The sequence below is a fragment of the Pinus tabuliformis genome, chromosome 9 (genome assembly GCF_031772625.1).
Source record: "Pinus tabuliformis cultivar Carrire ecotype Pingquan chromosome 9, CPIR1, whole genome shotgun sequence".
Classification (NCBI taxonomy): domain Eukaryota; kingdom Viridiplantae; phylum Streptophyta; class Pinopsida; order Pinales; family Pinaceae; genus Pinus; species Pinus tabuliformis.
The window spans coordinates 1,980,914,307-1,980,933,582 of record NC_142307.1 but is presented as its reverse complement, the minus strand read 5'-3'; the positions used below and the strand labels follow the sequence as shown (position 1 = coordinate 1,980,933,582).

The 19,276-nt window shown below is 38.3% G+C and overlaps 1 protein-coding gene across 3 annotated transcripts in view; it reads left to right on the top strand.

Moving 5' to 3' along the window:
• LOC149156953 (uncharacterized) overlaps window positions 1-17,084 on the top strand; it is a 446,383-nt gene extending 429,299 nt beyond the window's left edge. For all 3 annotated transcript variants that reach the window (XM_089445442.1, XM_089445441.1, XM_089445440.1), the window contains 2 exons: window positions 16,532-16,690; window positions 16,790-17,084. In XM_089445442.1, the coding sequence (XP_089301568.1) occupies window positions 16,532-16,690; window positions 16,790-16,894 (264 nt within the window). In that variant the 3' untranslated portion in view covers window positions 16,895-17,084. The remainder of the gene's footprint in view (window positions 1-16,531; window positions 16,691-16,789) is intronic.
• Window positions 17,085-19,276: the final 2,192 nt, after the last annotated feature.

Below are 19,276 nucleotides of genomic sequence, written 5' to 3'. Positions count from 1 at the left end.
AACTATGTTGCACGGGTTCACGAACCCGGGGATTGGGTTCTCCAACCCGTCCCGAGTTCTCATCCCCCAATACCAGATTCGAGTACAGGAGCTTCTGAGAAGAACCCATAAGAACTGGGTTCTTCTATGAAGAACTGAGTTCTCCATTAAAAAAAGTGGGTTCTTTTGTTTTGACGGATACAGAGAACCCTGATGATGGGTACTTGGAACCCCAAAATCAGGTTCTTTAATCAAGTTCTCTGGGGTTCATTTTAGTTTTTATTTTAAAAATTTTAATTAATTTAATGGGCTTCCCCTAATATTCCTGGTAGTTAGTTCTTCATATTGCGAGAGGAATTGAAGCACTTATGTCTTTATCCATTCAGTAAAGAGTAATAGGTTGGGCTTAGAGAAGGCAAAGAACTTAGTGGACATTCACAACACATTTCTTCTCGTATCTCAAAAAGACCCTGGGTACAAGGAGGTCCTTCCAAGAGATGGGACCAATACACAGATGATGTTATGTGTGGATGAGAAGATACAACCAGATGGCCTTATTAAGCTACCTCCAATTGCTATGGATGAACAGGAGGCTCAAGATGAGAGTGATTCCTACCTAGAGAGCATGCTAACTGAAGATCTGAGTGATGTTGATGACATGGATGCTGACGACATGGCTTGAGGAAGCCATTGTTCACTATTAGCTATTTTTATTTTAGTATTTTAAAATTTCCTAGTTCATATTTGGAGATGCCTTAAGGAAAATTTTGAATGTAGTATGACAATGGACATATATCATGATTCTTATTAATATGTGAACTCCAATTTGCATTTGATATCAAACTAGAAATTTTGAAATTTCAATATGAATGTTGAGTGTTCAATTATGTGCATGTTTAAATCTTTAAAGTTTAAATCATAAATATTTTAATGTCCTTGTTTAAATTTGAAAAATATACAAATTCATATATATTATAATTTATAAAATATAATATTCATATTATATATATAAAAATTATAATATACCCCAAAAGAACCCACGCACCCTATTTCAAAAAATAACATACCTGCCCCCGAGCTCATGTTTCCTGGCAACATAGATGGCTAATAATACTTGGGAAAATAAATGTAAGTTATAACCTTAGCGAAGTAAGATAAACCATAAAAATATTTGAATTCCAAACAAGGTCAGTTCATGCCCACAGTTTGTGAACTTGGAGTCCAAGGACTGGGGAACCTGCAAACACTATATATTTTTCTCAAGAAATCTTGTTAGACATATGCCAAATCAGATCACCTAAGATAAATCCAAAATCTACCAATAGAATGATCTTATCTCCATATAACTAAAAACAAACTTTTAAAAATATTAAGCATATTATACGAAAGCCCGTACCCAGCACCACATATAAATGAACAATGACACTATGAACTGCACCCCAAAGTCTTTATTATTATTCAGAAAACGTTCACAGCGGGACAATAGTTTTACATCAACTTTCTTGTTGAAAACAAATTTTTTAGCCAAAAATCAGATGGCCCGAGACTCAAATGACTCTCTAATTTATAAATAAATCCTCCAAGTGGAAAAATAATGTATAGTTGGTTTGATCTTTGTCAAAATAATATCGGTCATCGATAAATCTTTGATCGTTTTTAATCTCTTCCATTGAAATAATTATTTTTGAGGAATTTTCAAATTTCTCATTTAACCCATCTTTAGCTCAAAATTAATTATTTTGAGTTAATTTCCTCAAAAAATTTGATTTTGACTTAACCACTGTAGTATACCTATGGGGATATTATGGGGTACAGAGGGAGGTACCCAAGGGAATAATAATGTGATGGGCCATATTAATAAATAAAGTGGTTAACCCACATTATGTAAGGGGCCACAAGTAGTTAGGGAATAATTTAATAAGCCCATTGTAATAGATGTATGGTATTGAGAGACCCATGGTATTGTATGTATGAAGCCTATATAGAGGCTAGAGACTCTATATTGAGATATGTCAAGTATTATTGTATTGATAAGCATATGGCTTGTGGAGTGTTATCCTTCCTTAAGGAGTATTTATCTGGTGTTACCCTACCTCAAGGGTTTTGATTAATAAAGAAAAATATTTCTATTTCTATTGAAAATATGCCCAAGAAGTATCAAGATTGATCGAAGAATATAAATAGAATGTTTCTCTTTATTAATCACCTTAAGGAAGTAGGACACTCCACAAGTGTTAAAATTGGAAACTAGGGCCAAATTCTGCATTGATTTGATTTTTCAAGGAAGATTATTGTGGCATTGAATTCCTATTTTCAAGAGGTCCAAAATTGACCTATATATCACTAAATTTGGATAAGAAAAAATGTTTATTCATTCGAAAAGAAATTTCATATGGCATGACCTTATCAAGACGAGAAAAATTGAAAATTGAAAATTTAAATTTCCCTCCTAAAATGACCAAGTCAGCCTACACATGAAGGATATAAATAGTTTATTCAAAGTTCATCGATATATCATTATTCTCCTCTCTGAAGTAGCCGCAGAAGAAGATCTCCAGCGAAGGAGATGAGGGCAAGGTTGGCTTCATTCTAGTCATCTTCAAGGGCCGAGTTCCATAGGTTGGACACCGAGATTGATCTGGGCACTTTGTGAATGGTTTGGGCACTTTTATCTTCATCACAGGTCCAAGTTTGAGCAGAGAGGGGTCGCACCTGTTGAGGGTTGTTTTGATGATGGTTTGGGACAGTTTGACATGGATTCTTTCTCCTAGAAGTAGGTTGCATTATTCAGGAGCACTTCCAAGAGGGTTGCAGGCCTTATCTTCCTTCTGCTTTGAGGCCGTAAGGAATATTGGAGGGTTGAACCATAGAGGAATGAAGATGTTGAGGTTTCTTAGTCTACTTAGTTAGAAACCCTCCATGCTTTTTATTTGATTTATTCCTACCTACTTGCTCTGTTACTTAACAAGTTATTTACAATGTAGATACTGAAAATAAACACTAGTGCATGCTCAACATATTACAGACCAACAACTGAAGGAAACAGAAACAATCACACCAAATGAAACCGTTATTTTTGGACCAATGTCCTCGGAAAAACCCAATGTGGGAAAACCGGTGCAGCTATCGGAGGGTTTTCTTATTAAGCAATATCAGAGTACAATCTGGGTACTGAAACTAACCTTCCCAATAGAGAATTTCCTTAGCAGTAATACCTCTCAGTTTGAGACAAATTTCCCGGTTGAAACCCTGGATAATCCTTCTGGCAGCTTGTTAGCTACAATCTTCCCCAGAAACCCCAGCGTCAACCTTCGTGGACTACGTCAGCCCCTCTCTGCCCAGCGCTAGCCTTGCGTCACCCCAAATGGGTCTGAATCAGCCTGAGGAGGCCCTGCATCAGCCTTTTGGCCCTCCGCGTCAGCAATGCTGGCCTCTCTGAAGCTCTGCGCAGCTCCCAGCTACCTCTGCGTGGCCCTGCATGAGATCTTTCTGCTATTACGTCACTCTCCCCGGCTACTACGCTGCTCTCCCGGCACTGTCTCTGCCTCTCTGTCTCTCTGTACTCAATGCCCCTCAGCTGCAACTCTGATCACTAATTCTATCTTTCTTAGCAAACCTCGCTCTAGAGAATAAAATGACTGATCACTGTGGTGTGTTCTCCAAGTGACCCTTAAGCCCCCTTGTATACTTTTCTCGTTGACTTATCAACGACCGAGATTAAGTCCCTAATCAACAACTAAGATTAGATCTGGCTTGATTGATGTCTTTTGGACCATTCTAACACAGTTTCATATTAATTCACATTAATATTTTAATTTCCCTAAGTTTAGACTTAGGGACTCCATTAAAAATATTAATTATTTTAGTATCTCTTGAACTGTTTAGAATCTGCCCAAACCCTTTCTAGGTATTGGAGATCTTATGTGCCCCAAGCTCTCCACCAAATTTTGTGGCTAGATCACATCCAATGCTACCCAAAATCAACACTCCCTCTTAGCAAGGATTGTGCTTTAGCAATACTCGTCACTGAGTATTACTATGATCATCCGGCATCAGTCCCTGTGTTGATGCTAAGCCTGCTTCCCACCATCCTCTGCACTGTTGTATCCTATACTGAGCCATTGCCATTGCTGCGTATGTACGACAACTCCCTCTGCATCCGTGTTGCTGCTGGTTCTTTCTCCCAGCACTGCACCTCCTCTCATCATGTTTCATCATGCTGCCCACTATTGCACTGCAACTCAGTTACTAAGAAGTAAGTAATTGATCTCCCAGCTCTGACCTCTCTGTTGGGCTAGAGACCCTCCTGATGCTGAAGCTCCCTCTGCCGCTAACAAGTGCTCCCTCTCTGACCTCTGTGCTGCTGCAACAACTCCCTGCATCTCGCACTGTTGTACACCTCTCTATGCCATCCTGCACTGGTGCAACACTCCCGTGCCTCTCGCACAACTGGAGCCTGCTAGCCTCACTCTGTCTCGGGACTCCTGCACTGTAGCTCTCTTTGCTGCTCCATCCGCATCCATCTCTACCCGACTTAGCCAGTCCTGCTACTTCTCTTCGGGGCTCCTGTAGCATGGTATAATCCAAGAGGCTAGATACCTCAAGGATCCTACCCCTCATCGCATGTAGTCCACCTGACTACAGCTCGATGTCTCCCCACTTTTGCTCAAGTGCTGCATGTGCGCTCATGGAACAATCATTGTCTATCAAAACTTCCTTCTCTACCCTTGCTGGCGTTGCCTTAGTCTCGGAAGACTCTCCCTTACTTTTCTTCCTTGGACACTAGGTCGCATAATGACCCAGCTTCCCACAGTGGAAGCACTTGATCTTGGAGAGATCCTTCTTCTTTCGCTTTTCTTGTTTTCCCTCAGATGCTAGGGCAACATCTTCTTCCTCCTGCTTGACTTTGATCCCCTTGTTGTTGCTACCCGTCTTCGACTGTCGTCTGATCTCTTCTTGGCGAAGAGCAACCCACATCTCATCCCAAGGTGGAAGTGTCCCTCTGCCCAGTATACTCTGGAAAAATACCTCCCAGTCTTCTGAGACAAAATTCAGGGCTGTCCTCACCATCAATTCCTAATCCAGTGTGGCTTCTATAGCAGTGAACTGATCTCGAATCTCATTCAGTCCTCCAAGGAAGGTGTCGATTGGTTCTTCTTTCTTCATCTAATACGACCTCGATTGGTTCTCTAGTAACATTCTTCTCTACACAGAAGTATGCTGGTACAATTTCTTGAGGGCCTCCCACATCTCATATGTCATTTCCTTCTCGGCAATGTGTGGTACTACATGGTTCTTGATCCCGTCAAGGATGATGCTCTTGGCCCTTGCCATTGCCTCCTTGTACTTGTCGTTATCATTGGGGTCAACTGGGATATCTATAACCTCTAAGGCAAAGTTCTTGACAGTACTTTTGTCAAGTACGGATAAGATTATGGCTTTCCAGACTGCGAAGTTCGATGCTCTGTCCAGTCTATCCTGGTCTCTTACTCCGTGTAGTGCCATGATGCTCTTCTACTTCCCTCCTGGAAGTTCTTGATCTGACTCCCTCTAAGTTTTGATTTCCCTCCTGGAAATCCTCCTGCGATGTCGAGATGCACCCTACTCTGATCGTCTGTGCAACCACACCACTGATCTGGGTTTCTCGGCTAGAAACCCTCGGTAGCAACTGCCTCCTCTTGGCCTTTCCCTGTTAGGTATTGTTTTGACTACAGTACATCACCAGCTCCACTTTGCAATGTTTCCACAACCTTCTAAACCCCAGCAAATTGAAGGTGAGAGCTCCTAGGCTCTGCGCAATCCTGGCACCAACAACTCAGCCTCAACCAAGTACATCAACCCTCCTAACTTCTGCGTGGCTCTATGTGAGGCTCCCTTTGCCTTCCTTAGCCTCTGCGCTGCCTTTTCGTGGCTCACCCTTGATGACGTAGGCACTACGTCACCCTTCCCTTGTTGTTGCTCTACTAGAAACAACTTTTGTCACCTCGGGACAGTTGTTTTCCACTGCTAATGCTTCGCTCAACCAGTGTTTTTAAAACCGTTTTTAAAAACCAGTTACTAGTCAAACCGACCGGTTAGCAAGGCTGCCGGTCTGAACCGGCCAAAAAACCCGGTTTGATAGGGCATTTCGCCATTTTTTAACCCTAACCGGTCAAAACCGGCAGGTTCCGTCCTAAACACACCGGTTTTAGGCACGCCCACAGAAACATGCAAAAAGGCGGATTTTGACTGTGGTTTAGGGGTTTTGGGGGGAACTAAAGGTGTTTTCCCTCCAAAAACACCCTCTCCAAGCTATAAGAGACCCCTCTCACTCTCATTTGTCTCACACAACTGATTTGGAGTGTTTGTGAGTGTTTGTGAGCTTGGAGAGTGTGGAGATTTTGCTGAAGTAGTCATCTTGGAGTTGGAGTTGGAGCTATTTTGGAGATAGTGTGTAGCTGTCAGTGGAGTTGCCATCTTTAAGAGGAGGCTAAGGGAGCTAGTTTGCATTTCCAGGTAAGGATTTGCACTTGATAATTCCTCATTTGAGTCTGCTATCCATGATTTTTTATTTTTTTTTTCTATGTGCTATAAACTTCTCACTTCTATGATCTATCATGTATGCTATAAACTCTCTAGCTCTATGCTATCAAATTTTGTAGCTTGAGCCTTGCATGTGCATTTGTTTTCCTACATTTATCTTTGGTTTTACATGTTGCTTAGCTGCATTTTTTTTAAATGGCAGATTTCTTTGCAAATTGTTATTATTTCAAGCAAACATGGCTCCAAAAGGAAAGGACAGTGCATGGGCTCATTGTGATGTAATTGATGGAAAAATGATATGCAAATTATGCCATAAATCTATTGGAGGTGGGGGTATTCTTAGGTTGAAACAACACTTGGATGGGATAAGAGGCCAAGTAAAGCCATGTGATGCACTGTTAGGTCCTATTAGGGCAGAATACATTTCCAAGCTTGAAAAATTTTATGAGGATAAGGCTAGGGAGAAGGCCATCCAAGATGACATTGCGAGGAAGAGGGAATTATTAGAAGCCATGAAAGAGAGTGGGTATGATGATTATGAGATTCAAGACTCCTCTTCTATCCCTTCCACCAATGAACTCTTTCACTATGTTCATCCTTCTGTTGGCCAACCATCAAAAGGAACAAAGAGAACAAACATCCAAAGTTATTTCTCATCTTCTGCCAACATTGCCTCTTCTAATCCCACTTCCTCCCTGCCAAGTTCTCAACCCACTTTGGATCAACATTGGAAAAGACAATGCAAAGAAACTTCTCACCAATACATTGCTAGATGGTGGTATGATTCAGATATCCCATTTAATGTTGCTCGCTCACCTTATTACCAAGCTATGTGGGACTCTGTTATAGCTGCAGGAAAGGGTTTCAAAGGCCCTAGTATGCATGACTTGAGGGGAGCTCTTTTGCAAAAAGAGATATCTTCCATTGATGAGTATTTGGTTGATTTTAAAGATTCATGGCTCAAAACAAGTTGTTCCATTATGTCAGATGGATGGTCCGATGGAAAGAACCGCACTATCATTAATTTCCTTGTTTCTTGCCCTCAAGGAACCATGTTTTTGAAATCAGTTGATGCATCTGATAAGGTAAAGGATGCAACCCTTCTATTTGAGCTTTTGGATAACGTTTTTCAGAAAGTTGGGCAGCAGCATGTTGTGCAGGTCATCACTGATAATGCCTCAAACTATGTTCTTGCTGGAAAGATGGTTGAGGCCAAATATAAGACCATATCTTGGACTCCATGTGTTGCACATTGCATAGACCTCATGCTTGAGGATATAGGCAAAGTGGAGTGGGTAAAAAACATTGTATATCATGCCAAGTGCATTACAAAATACATTTACAACCACTCATGGGTATTGAACCTAATGAGGAAACGCACTGGGGGCAAAGAGCTTGTTAGGCCTGCAATTACGAGATTTGCAACTCACTTCCTCACGTTGCAATGTCTCAATGGTCAACATAAAAACTTGCAGAAAATGTTTTCCTCTAAAGAATGGTCTGAATCTCGGTGGGCTCGTAGACCAGATGGAAAAGACACCAAAAAGAAAGTGTTAGACACTTATTTTTGGAAAAGGTCTCTAGAGCTTGTGAAAATTACCGAGCCCCTTGTTAAGGTGCTAAGGTTGGTGGATGGGGAAATATTGGCCATGGGCTACATTTATGAAGCTATGGATCAGGCAAAGGAGTAGATACGGGCAGCTTACAAGGACAGGTTAGCTAAATATGGCCGTATATGGGAGATCATTGATAACAGATGGAACAATCAACTCCATCGTCCTATACATGCAGCTGGGTATTTTTTGAACCCAAGGTATCACTATAAAAATCGGCTAGGAGATCAGCGTGATGGGGAGGTCAGAGCTAATTGATTGCTTGGAGCGCATGGTCCCTAGCCATGTAGACTAGTTGGAAATACATATACAGCTTACTGTTTTCAATATGGAAAGTGGTACTTTTGGCAAAAACTTGGCAAAGATGGCAAGAGATGTGGACCAACTAGGTAAGCAATTCCAATTTCCATTTTGTTTTTCTTTTCAAGTTAAAATTGTTTACGTTCTTTACAATTCAAATTATAAACTAAGTTATTAATTAATGTCTTTTTCTTTGTAGCACATTGGTGGGAGTCATTTGGTGGCCAGTGTCCTTAATTGCAAAGGTTTGCAATTAGAGTCCTTAGTCAAACTTGCAGTGCTTCAGGTTGTGAGCGCAATTGGTCTGTTTTTGAGCGCATACACATGAAGAAGAGAAACCGTTTGAAACAAAAATGGTTAAATGATCTTGTTTTTGTGCAATACAACCTTCGATTGAGGAGGAACCAAATGATGAGCAAATCACCTGATCTAGATCCCATTGTGTTGGACGATATTGATCCAACATCAGAATGGGTGGAGGAGACTGAAGATCCTGTGTTTGAGGCTGATTTTGATATCGACATGGCTTTAGCGGGGGATGAAGCAGATTATGTGGTGGCATCAGAACCAGGATCAGTAGCGGCATCAAGGAAAGGCAAAGAACCAATGGAAGGCACTAGTCGTGCAGGTCGACAAACTCGTGCTTCCATTAGGTCCACTTCTATTGTCATTGGTGGCATTGATACTGAGGTTGCAGATCAGGCTGAGGCATCCTCAGACTTTGAACCAGATGATGTCTATGTAGCTCCTGATGATGATCCTGTGTCTAGTAGTGGTGATGAACTTGATGATTGATCATGTGTACACTGTAGACTTGTAGTAGGCCAATGGCCTCTTAGCTTGCAGCATTGTTTTTGGACTTTATAGGCCATTTAGAGCCCCATTTCTTATGTATTTTGCTATTTTGTCGATGATATGTATTGTACTCGGTGCCATTTTGATATATTCACCTTTACATGGGATATAAATGAGCAAACTTTGCATATTTTGTCTCTATTGGCTTGGAATCATGGTTTTACATCTTAAAAATAGTTTTGTTTCATTAAAAATTAATTATTTAATGTATTTTTTTAAAACCGGTTCGTTTAGACCAAACCAGTCTCGGTTAGACCGGTTCCGGTCGGTAAACCGGTTCATTAGGTGGACTAGTCCAGTCACCGGTTCCGGTTTTAAAAACATTGTGCTCGACTGATGTCCTCAGTCCTCCTATGATCTGCAATCATGCTTTGATACCATGTTGAAGTTTCTAAGTCTACTTAGTTAGAAACTCTCTATGCACTTTATCTTATTTATTCCTACCTACTTGTTTCATTACTTAACAAGTTATTTACAATGTAAATATTGAAAATAAACACTAGTGCGTGCTCAACATATTACAAACCAACAACTGAAGGAAACAGAAACAATCGCACCAAATGAAACCGTTATTTTTGGACCAATGTCCCCGAAAAAACCCAATGTGGGAAAACAGGTGCAGCGATCGGAGGGTTTTCTTATTAAGCAATATTAGAGTACAATCTGGGTGCCGAAACTAGCCTACCCAACAAATAATTTACTTGGAAGTAATACCTCTCATTTTGAGACAAATTTCCCAGCTGAAACCTCGGATAATCCTTTCGGCAGCTCCTCAGCTACAATCTGCCCCAGAAACCCCAGTGTCAACCTTCCTGGACTGCGTCAGCCCCTCTCTGCCTAGCGCTGGCCCTGCATCACCCCGGATGGGTCTGCGTCAGCCTTAGGAGGCCCTGCGTCAGTCTTCTGGCCCATTGCATCAGTAATGCTGGGCTCTTTGAAGCTCTGTGCAGCTCCCAGCTACCTCTGCGTGAGCTCTGGCTGCTACTACATCACTGTCCCCAGCGACTGCGTTGCTCTCCCGACACTATCTCTGCCTCTTTGTCTCTCTGTACTCAATGCCCCTCAGCTGCAACTCTGATCACTAATTCTATCTCTCTTAACAAACCCCGCTCTAGAGAATAAAATGACTGATCACTCTGGTGTGTTCTCCAAGTGACCCTCAAGCCCCCTCTTATACTTTTCTTGTTGACATATCAACGACCGAGATTAAGTCCCTGATCAACGACTGAGATTAGATCTGGCTTGATCCATGTCTTTTGGACCATTCTAACACAGTTTCATATTAATTCACATTAATATTTTAATTTCCCTAAGTTTAGACTTAAGGACTCCATTAAAAATATTAATTATTTTAATATCTCCTGAACTGTTTAGAATCTACCCAAACCCTTTCTGGGTATTGGAGATCTTATGTGCCCCAACCTCTCCACCAAATTTCATGGCTATATCACATCCGATGCTACCCAAAATCAACAGAAGACAAACTAGTTTGAAGGAAGGCCGCAGCCAAAGAAGGAATCCAAGTGTTGTGGAAAAGGGTTATAGCAGCTTATCATCAAGCCCTAACTAGATTATCAGAAAGAAAAAGCCTCTTCAGTAGTATGATTGGAGGGTACTATTTGTATACTTCAGATTTGCAGCTATCTATTTATCTAAGAAGCAATGATATTGATCTTCAGAATTGCCAAGTCAAATTTTGACCTTGAATTGTTGTAGTCTCTCTCGGCTGAGCATTTGATATTAATAATAAGAATAATTGATCAAGGTTTCTCCCCATCTTAGGGTTTTTCCCTGGTTTGTGCCAGATCCTCATGCTCTCTTATCTTGGCTTGCCTTCTTCATTTATCGTTTGTGTTTTCTCTTCAATTACTGTCAATATGATGATGATTTATGTAAATTGATAAATGAGTTGTATGAAATGCTGAAGTAACTATCCTAAGCAAAGAGCATGTTAACCAAAATTTAACAAGAAGCCATATGCTTGCCAATACAATAATACTTCACATATCTCAATGGAGAGTCTCTAGCCTCTGTATAGGCTTCATACATATAATACCATCGGTAATTACCATGGGTCTCTCAGTACCATATATCCATTACAATGGGCTTATCAAATTTTTCTCTAAATACTTGTGGTCCTTTACATAACGGGGGTTAATCACTTTATTTATTAAATATGACCCATCACATTATTACATTATCTCCTTGGGTACCTCCCTTTGTACCCCATAATATCCTCCTTAGGTATACTACAACCACTTAGGTCCAAGGGTCCAATTTTTCTTGAAACTTCCAATATTCCCTTAGGAGACCTCCAAAAATTAATTACTTTGACACCCACAAATTTTTCCACTTTTAATATCTCCAGACATTTAATTTTGATTTAAATTAACTAATTTTTTGGCTTAGGATTTTAATTTATTTTGCCTTGGGATTAATAATTTTTTCCACCCTCTAATATTTTAGCCATAGTGTCTATGAGGAGCCAGGTACTAATTTTTTTTTTTACATAATATTTTTACAATTCAACCTTCAAAGGGAGAACACCCATTCGGTATAGACCCTCAAATTACACACCCAATTTTGAGATGCAATATGATCTAATAGACCAAGTGATTTGTAATAAAATAATTTAGTTAATTAGCTTAAGTTATTCTCAAATCACTTTTACATAAGACTTGGCTAGAACACTAAGATTCACTTAAGACTTTGACAAATAATTCCACCTTAGCTTTGGAGTGAGGTTGGAGGGAAAAATTATGCCAACCATCCGTCTTTTAGAAACATAGATGAGTCAATGAGACGAAAAAACTCCTAGGATGAAACTCTTGCCAAAATAATAGGCTTCCCTAGGCTGTTACATACATATATGGTCTTACTAGCATATATATATTATAAATTTGCAAAATGGGTTTACATTGTCTCAATAGACAGATGATTGATGAACCGATCCTCTGAAAAAAATTGGCATATCTGCTTCCTTGGAAGTTTGACAAAAAGTGTGCAACAAAACCGATATATTGCCACTCTATTCTGGAAAATGAAAAAATCAAGTGGCAGATTCAGGAGTTGCTGCAAAAATGGCACATTTGACCAAATTCTTCACCTTATGGGAGCTTGATTGTAATTGTACAAAAGAAGGATGGGACCTGGAGACTCTGCATTGATTATTGGGTATTAAATAAAATCACTGTCAGGAACATGTATCCAATCCCACAGATTGACGATCTTCTTGACCAACTCAAAGAGGACAAGTATTTCAGCGAGATCGATTTAAAGCTAAGTTGCACGAAACGGGGAAACGAGGAAGCGAAACGAAACGCGGAAGCGAAACGAAACGCGACCTCCCCAAATTTTGGAAACGGGGAAACGCGAATATATATATATATATATAGCTTTAGAAATGGTTGGACAGATATGAGGCGCAGACTTTTACTATGGTACTGGGGTTAGCACTGCTCTTTTATAACTTTAGAAATGGTTTCTAGAACAGCTTAGAAACCCTAAAAAAATTTAAAAACTAATTAGAAAAAAAAAAAAAATTAAAAACAAGTCATTTTTTTGGGGAAACGGGGCCCGTACGGCCTGGAAACGCGTTTCCGGCCGTACGGGCACGTTTCCATTTCGGGAAACGTGCCCGTACGGCCGGAAATGCGTTTCCAGGCCGTACGGTACGCGGAAACGCGTTTCCATTTCGTTTCCGGCCAGAAACGGACCCTGTACCTGCGTTTCCTGCAACTTAGATTTAAAGTCTATTTATCACTAGTTTCCAATATAACCCATGGATGTATGGAAGGCCGCCTTCAAATCCAAGGAGGGCTTAGCCCTGACCACTCTAATAGAGATTTGTAGTCTTTTGGGCCTTGCCAATGACATCTTGTGGCCCTTTACCAACTCATTCGTGGTTGTATATCTGGACGACATCCTTATCTTCAACAACAGTTGGGAAGAGCACTTTCAACAAGTCCTTCAAACCTTGCGGCATCACAAACTATGTGCCAACTTGGAAAAATGCACCTTTGGCATGAGACAGGTCCAATATTTGGGTTACATCATTGACAAGCAAGGCATGCATGTGGATCCGGCTAAGATCCAAGTCATTCGGGATTGGCCAACCCTAACCACTCTAATAGAGCTTTGTAGTCTTCTGGGCCTTGCCAATTTTTATTAGAGGTTCCTGTTGGGATTCTCTCATATCACTTGGCCTTTGAGTCAAGTTACCAATAGCAAAAGCAAAGTTTTTTTTGGTTTGAGTCCCAACAAAAGGCATTTGTTGATTTGAAGCACTGCCTCTGCTCAACACCATTACTCACATTGCCAAACCTACAACAACCATTTGAGATTGAGACTGACTATGCTATTGGTGCAGTTCTCACCCAGCAAGGGCATCTGGTAGCCTATCACACTGAGACACTTTCCGACACAATTCAAAAATACCCCACCTATGATAAAGAGATGCATTCCATCGTGCGGGCTTGTCGGCAACGAAAACATTACATTTTGGGGAAGTAGACATTTATCCACACTGATCACAGACCCCTGTAGTTTATAAAAACCTAAGGGAAGTTACCGAATGATCACTATTAGAAGTGGTCCACATATCTGCAACAATTGCATATGAATATTGAGTATAAGAAGGGTGGCACCTATCATGTTGCAGATTGTCTTAGTTGGCCCCCAGCTGCAGCAATGACCATTGTTCTCAATTCTTGTGGCCACGAGACCTCTAGATGGTCGCAACTATACAAAAATGATCCAAAGTTTGCCACCACATACCAGATGCTAGTGGATGGCAAGCAAGTCCCAAACTTCCACCTCCAAGATGCATTATTATGCTACTTGGGGCACCTTTGTTTTCCTTCAAGCGAGCGTGCCAAGCTGATTTGGGAGGCACACTACAGTCGGGTCGCGAGGCACTTTGTTGTTGAGAAAACTCTGGCAATACTACAAAAGTATTTTTACTAGCCAAATCTTCAATAGGATGTTGGAAAATACCTCAGATCCTGCATTGCCTATGTCATCGCCAAGCCAACCATTAAGAATCAACTCTTGTATACTCCACTGCCTACTCCTAGTCGGCCCTAGGAATCCATCTCCATGGACTATATGTCTAACCTTCCTTCTACCAATCATGGAAACGACTGTGTATTTTTGGTCATCGACAGATTTTCTAAGATGTCCATATTGGTTGCCTACAAGAAGAGTATTACACCAGAGGCCATTGCCAGAATCTTCTGTAAACGACTGTGGGTACATTTTGGGATCTTGTAGACCACTATATCAGATTAGGATAGATGGCTCCCAAGTACGTTTTGGTCAAGACTTTGGTCATTGTTGGACACCAAGCTTACCAAGTCGACTGCATTCCACCCCCAGACTGATGGTAAGACAAAGGTTGTCAACAAGATGATTGTGCACATACTATGCATGTACAACTCTAAGAATCTGCAAACATGGGATGGGAGTATTCCTTATGTGCAACACAACTATAACAAAGCTCTCCATAGCTCGACTAGCCACAAGCCCTTTGAAGTGGGCTTGGGATATCAACCATTATGTCCCCTTGATATTGCACTGCCTTTTACAACTACATAGGAAGAATTTTCCCATGTTCAGTCTGAAGTTGATAAAGCAGGTTTACCATATCTTGGAGAAATCCAATGCCAAATACAAACAATGGCATGATCAGCATGAGGTGCCCCATAAGTTTCAGGTGGGTGACAAAGTTTGGTTACATTTGCAAAAAGAGTGTCTTGCCGAAGCCCAACATAAGTTTTGTCCACTCAGATACGAACCTTACACCATCACTAAGGCTATGGGAGACAACGCTTTCGAGCTCAATATCCCCCTTTTATTTGGCTTGCACCCTGTATTCAATGTGGACAGCCTTCAGCCATACTTTCCACCAATATTGGACACATCAGACATTGTTGAGCAGTTGACACCAACAGAGCTCAACCCGGACTGCATTGAACAAACCACAATTGATTGGATCATGGACACACACACCAAGAACACTCGCAAACAAAAGATCCAACTGTACCAAGTTGTCAAAGTTGGTCAGCTCTTGCACCAGAGCAAGTGGCTCACTAGGGATCAGGTTCAACAGAAATTTCCCCTCATGGAGGCACTCAACGCAATGAAGACCATTGCTTCCTAAAGGGGGAGGACTGATCTAGGTGGGTATTGGTGACCAGCCGCCTGTAGTGTGTCTAGTTATAGATATGCAAGGGCACTTAACTTTTACATCTAGTGTAGATTGAGCTAGTGAAGAAACAACCGACTATGTCATGGAGTGGGACTCACTATGCTTCAGCTATGTTGTAACCCAAATAATATGTTGATTTATTACGATACAAGATGGGTTGTTCATTGTGTTGTGGAGTCGTGTAAACTTTGAAGGTGATGATTAATGTCCCAACCTTTTTTCTAGTGGCCAAGTTTGCTTGATAATCAGTCCTTCTATAGTTTCCCACACAACATGAAAACAAACCACCTTTTCAAATGTATCCCTAGTGTGTGATTATTTCTAACATTGAAGCTGGTTGGATGAATGAATAAATGAAAACGAGCCACTTTTTGCAAATGTATCTCTAGTTTGCCTAATTCTTTTTAGGATTGAGGGAAATCAGAAATCAAGTGGGAGAGAATCTGAAAGCATATACTTAATAATTATACTAGAGTCCCCAACCACTTTCAAGGTCAATATGTAAAGGAAAGTTTAATCCTTGCAATAAAACATGAGCTTTTGCCACATCATTACCTCACAAGCATATACTTGAATGAATGAACAAAAGCCACTTTTGCAAATGTATCTCTAGTTTGTCTAATTCTTTCCAAGATTGAGGCCAATCAGAAATCAAGTGGGAGAGAATCCGAAAGCATATACTTATTATGCTAGAATCCCCAACCACTTTCAAAGTCAAGATGTGAAGGCAATTTTAATCCTTGCAATAGAACATAAGCTTTTGCCGCATCAATACCTCGAAAGCATATACTTGAATGGATGAACAAACACAAATCACCTTTGCAAATGTATCTCTAGTTTGTCTGATTCTTTCCAAAATTGAAGCCAATCAAAAAACAAGTGAGAAAGAATCTAAAAACATATATTACAGTACCCAGCTACTCTCTAGATGTAATTTTACATAAAATAAAAGACAAATCGGTATTTAATTATAAAATTGATACTGAAATAATTATATATGTAACATAATTTTACAGACATAAATTAAATGTTAATTTTGTTTTACCTTGTCAAGCCTGGAAATGAAAAGAGGACTGGCCACCCCCTGAAAAATCAACAAAATAAAAAAGTAAGAATGGATCCTGATAAGCTTCAAGAGGTCTTGTTCGTTCTTTTCGAAAAGCAACCACGTTATACATTCACTGAACTTGTCAGTCAGACGGCCCAACCTCAGGTAACTTTAAATGTTGAGCATTTTTTTTGAAATTGATATTTTCGTAATTACTATTTTAACAATAATTTTCATGAATTCTAACTCTTAGTGTTATTACAGGACTTTTTAAAGAAAAGTTTAGATCAGATTTGTGTTAAAGTCAAAGAAGGTGGAAAAACTTTTTATGAAATCAAACCTGAATATAAGGGACAGGGACATAATTGAAGCGGAGACATTTTCAGTAAACTGTTAAATATTGAAGTACTCCTTTATGGAAAGGTATATTGACTTTTCAATTAAAGTCAAATTGTTTAAATAATATATTTGCAAATTATATATATTATATATAATGAGATTTATTTGTGAAATATAATGATATATATAATGATTTAAAAAAAAAATAATATTGTAATAATTTTAGAAGTGTTTTTCTAGAATTAATATATTGACTATTAATTTATTATAAAAATATTATATGTAAATATATTATATTAGTTGTTTAACCGTTTAGTATATTTCATAAATGGAAAATTTATGATTTTATTAAAATATTTGGTTTTAAATATGTTTACATATTGTTTTAATAGGGGGATAAAATTAATGAAAATATATCTATGAGTGTATACTATTTAATAAATAGATCTTTTAAATTTATGAGATTGTTGAATATTATTTAGTAATGATTATATTTAAATTAAAGTACAATGATTTAATTTTTTTAATATTTATTTTGAAAGTTTTTTAATATTATAGTTTGGAATTAAGTTTTTTTAAAGATTATTTTTTCATTAAAGAAAATTGTAAAAATAATATATTGTTGTTTAACATTTTAGTAGGTTTGATAAATGGAAAAGTCTTGATTTTCATTAAAATATTGGTGTTTTAAATATGTTTATAAAATTATTAAAAATTTATTAATTAGTAAATATTATTTAATAATGTTTATAATTTTATTATTTAATAATAATTATATTTAAATTAAAATAAGATGATTGATGAGAATCATTTCACATATTATAATATCATAATGTTAAAATTATTTTATTTTATTTTATTTTAACTTTTATTATTTTCATAAATAAATTATAATATATTTTTCTTATATTTTAATTTTAATATTGTTTTAAATATAAATTATTATTCCAAAAACAATTAGAGAATTATATTTTCATATATATATATATATACATTATTTTATTATTTTTGAGTTATGTTCCCAATCTATTTAATATCGGGTTTATTTGAAATTGGTGTACAATTTAATACTCGAATGATTTTGAACAAATAATTACAACAACAATTATAAATATCTAATTATGAAAAGAAATGCTTGTTTTTCTCTTTTTGCTTGTATAAAATTTATATTCATTGTGGTCCAAGCAACATTTAAGTTATTGATTATTGGCATGTCAATCATCATAATCAATTGCTTTCTTGAATTTTCTACCTTCAACAATGCTAGGTTTACTTCTATGGAATTAGAATCATTCTTTTGTGGGAAGTGGCCTCTAGATGATGTGCATTCTTATTGTCTATGCCATTACTCTTGAGTGTAAGAGTTGTTCTCATGTTGAAATATATAGTTGCTATTGCATGATTCATTTTTGGAACTACCATTACATCCTTGAGCACTAGAGTAGTTGTCATGTTTAAATATATAATTTCTACTGCATGTTCCTTTTCATAACTATCATTGCATCTTATCCATATAATGGTTTTTGAGCCTTCCCTTTTAAAGTTTGAGATGATTTAGCATTTGAGTAAGATGCTTGCACATGATCATTAATGCAAGAGCATCCTTGGACAAGTGATCTTATGTTTATTGTGAATTAATAGGTAGGTTTAGAGACATAGAGGAACTTCTAATCCAAACAAGAGCATACCTGCCTTCCTCTAAGTGGTCATTTAATTTTCTATATGTGCACTTCTTGAATCAAGTGGGATCATGGCATAAATTGAAATGGGTTGGTAGAGAATTGAATGAGGATTATAATACATTTTTTTAGAAGTGGATTTAGGTTATTGGCATAGCCTCGACATGCCTTTATATTATGGCTATGTGCATTTTCTTAAAGTGTTAAAACCAATGAAAATCCTTTTTTTGGAAAACTATCTACATGCATATGTAGTTAAATCAATAAAAAATGAGATCTAGGTTTTGTAGATTGTGTGGCTATTTATAGAATTGCCCATTTAGGTTCCTATTAATGTGCATACAAGCATCCTTATGTGTATTATTAAAATATTTCTTCACTTATTTTGCCACATCTATTATAATGTATAAAGTATTGGGGAGATGACATCATATTAGGGCAGGCATATGTCACATCTAACTTCAAATACTTACAAAAGGCAAGGGGAGGGAGAAAGGTTAATTTTCCAAAACACTCTCCTTGAGGTGGGCCCCACATCTTAGGTTAAATTAAGATGTTGAAGCATCAAATGCTTTGTTCATGAAATATTTGGTGGAAAAAGGGTTAAGTGTTAATTGCATATAGGACCTGCTCTACAAGAGTATGTATATTAGCATTAGGGGTTGTAGAATTAAGATTGGTGGGACCCACAAAAATTGTGACATACTCATATTGGAGATGAAATAATTGATTC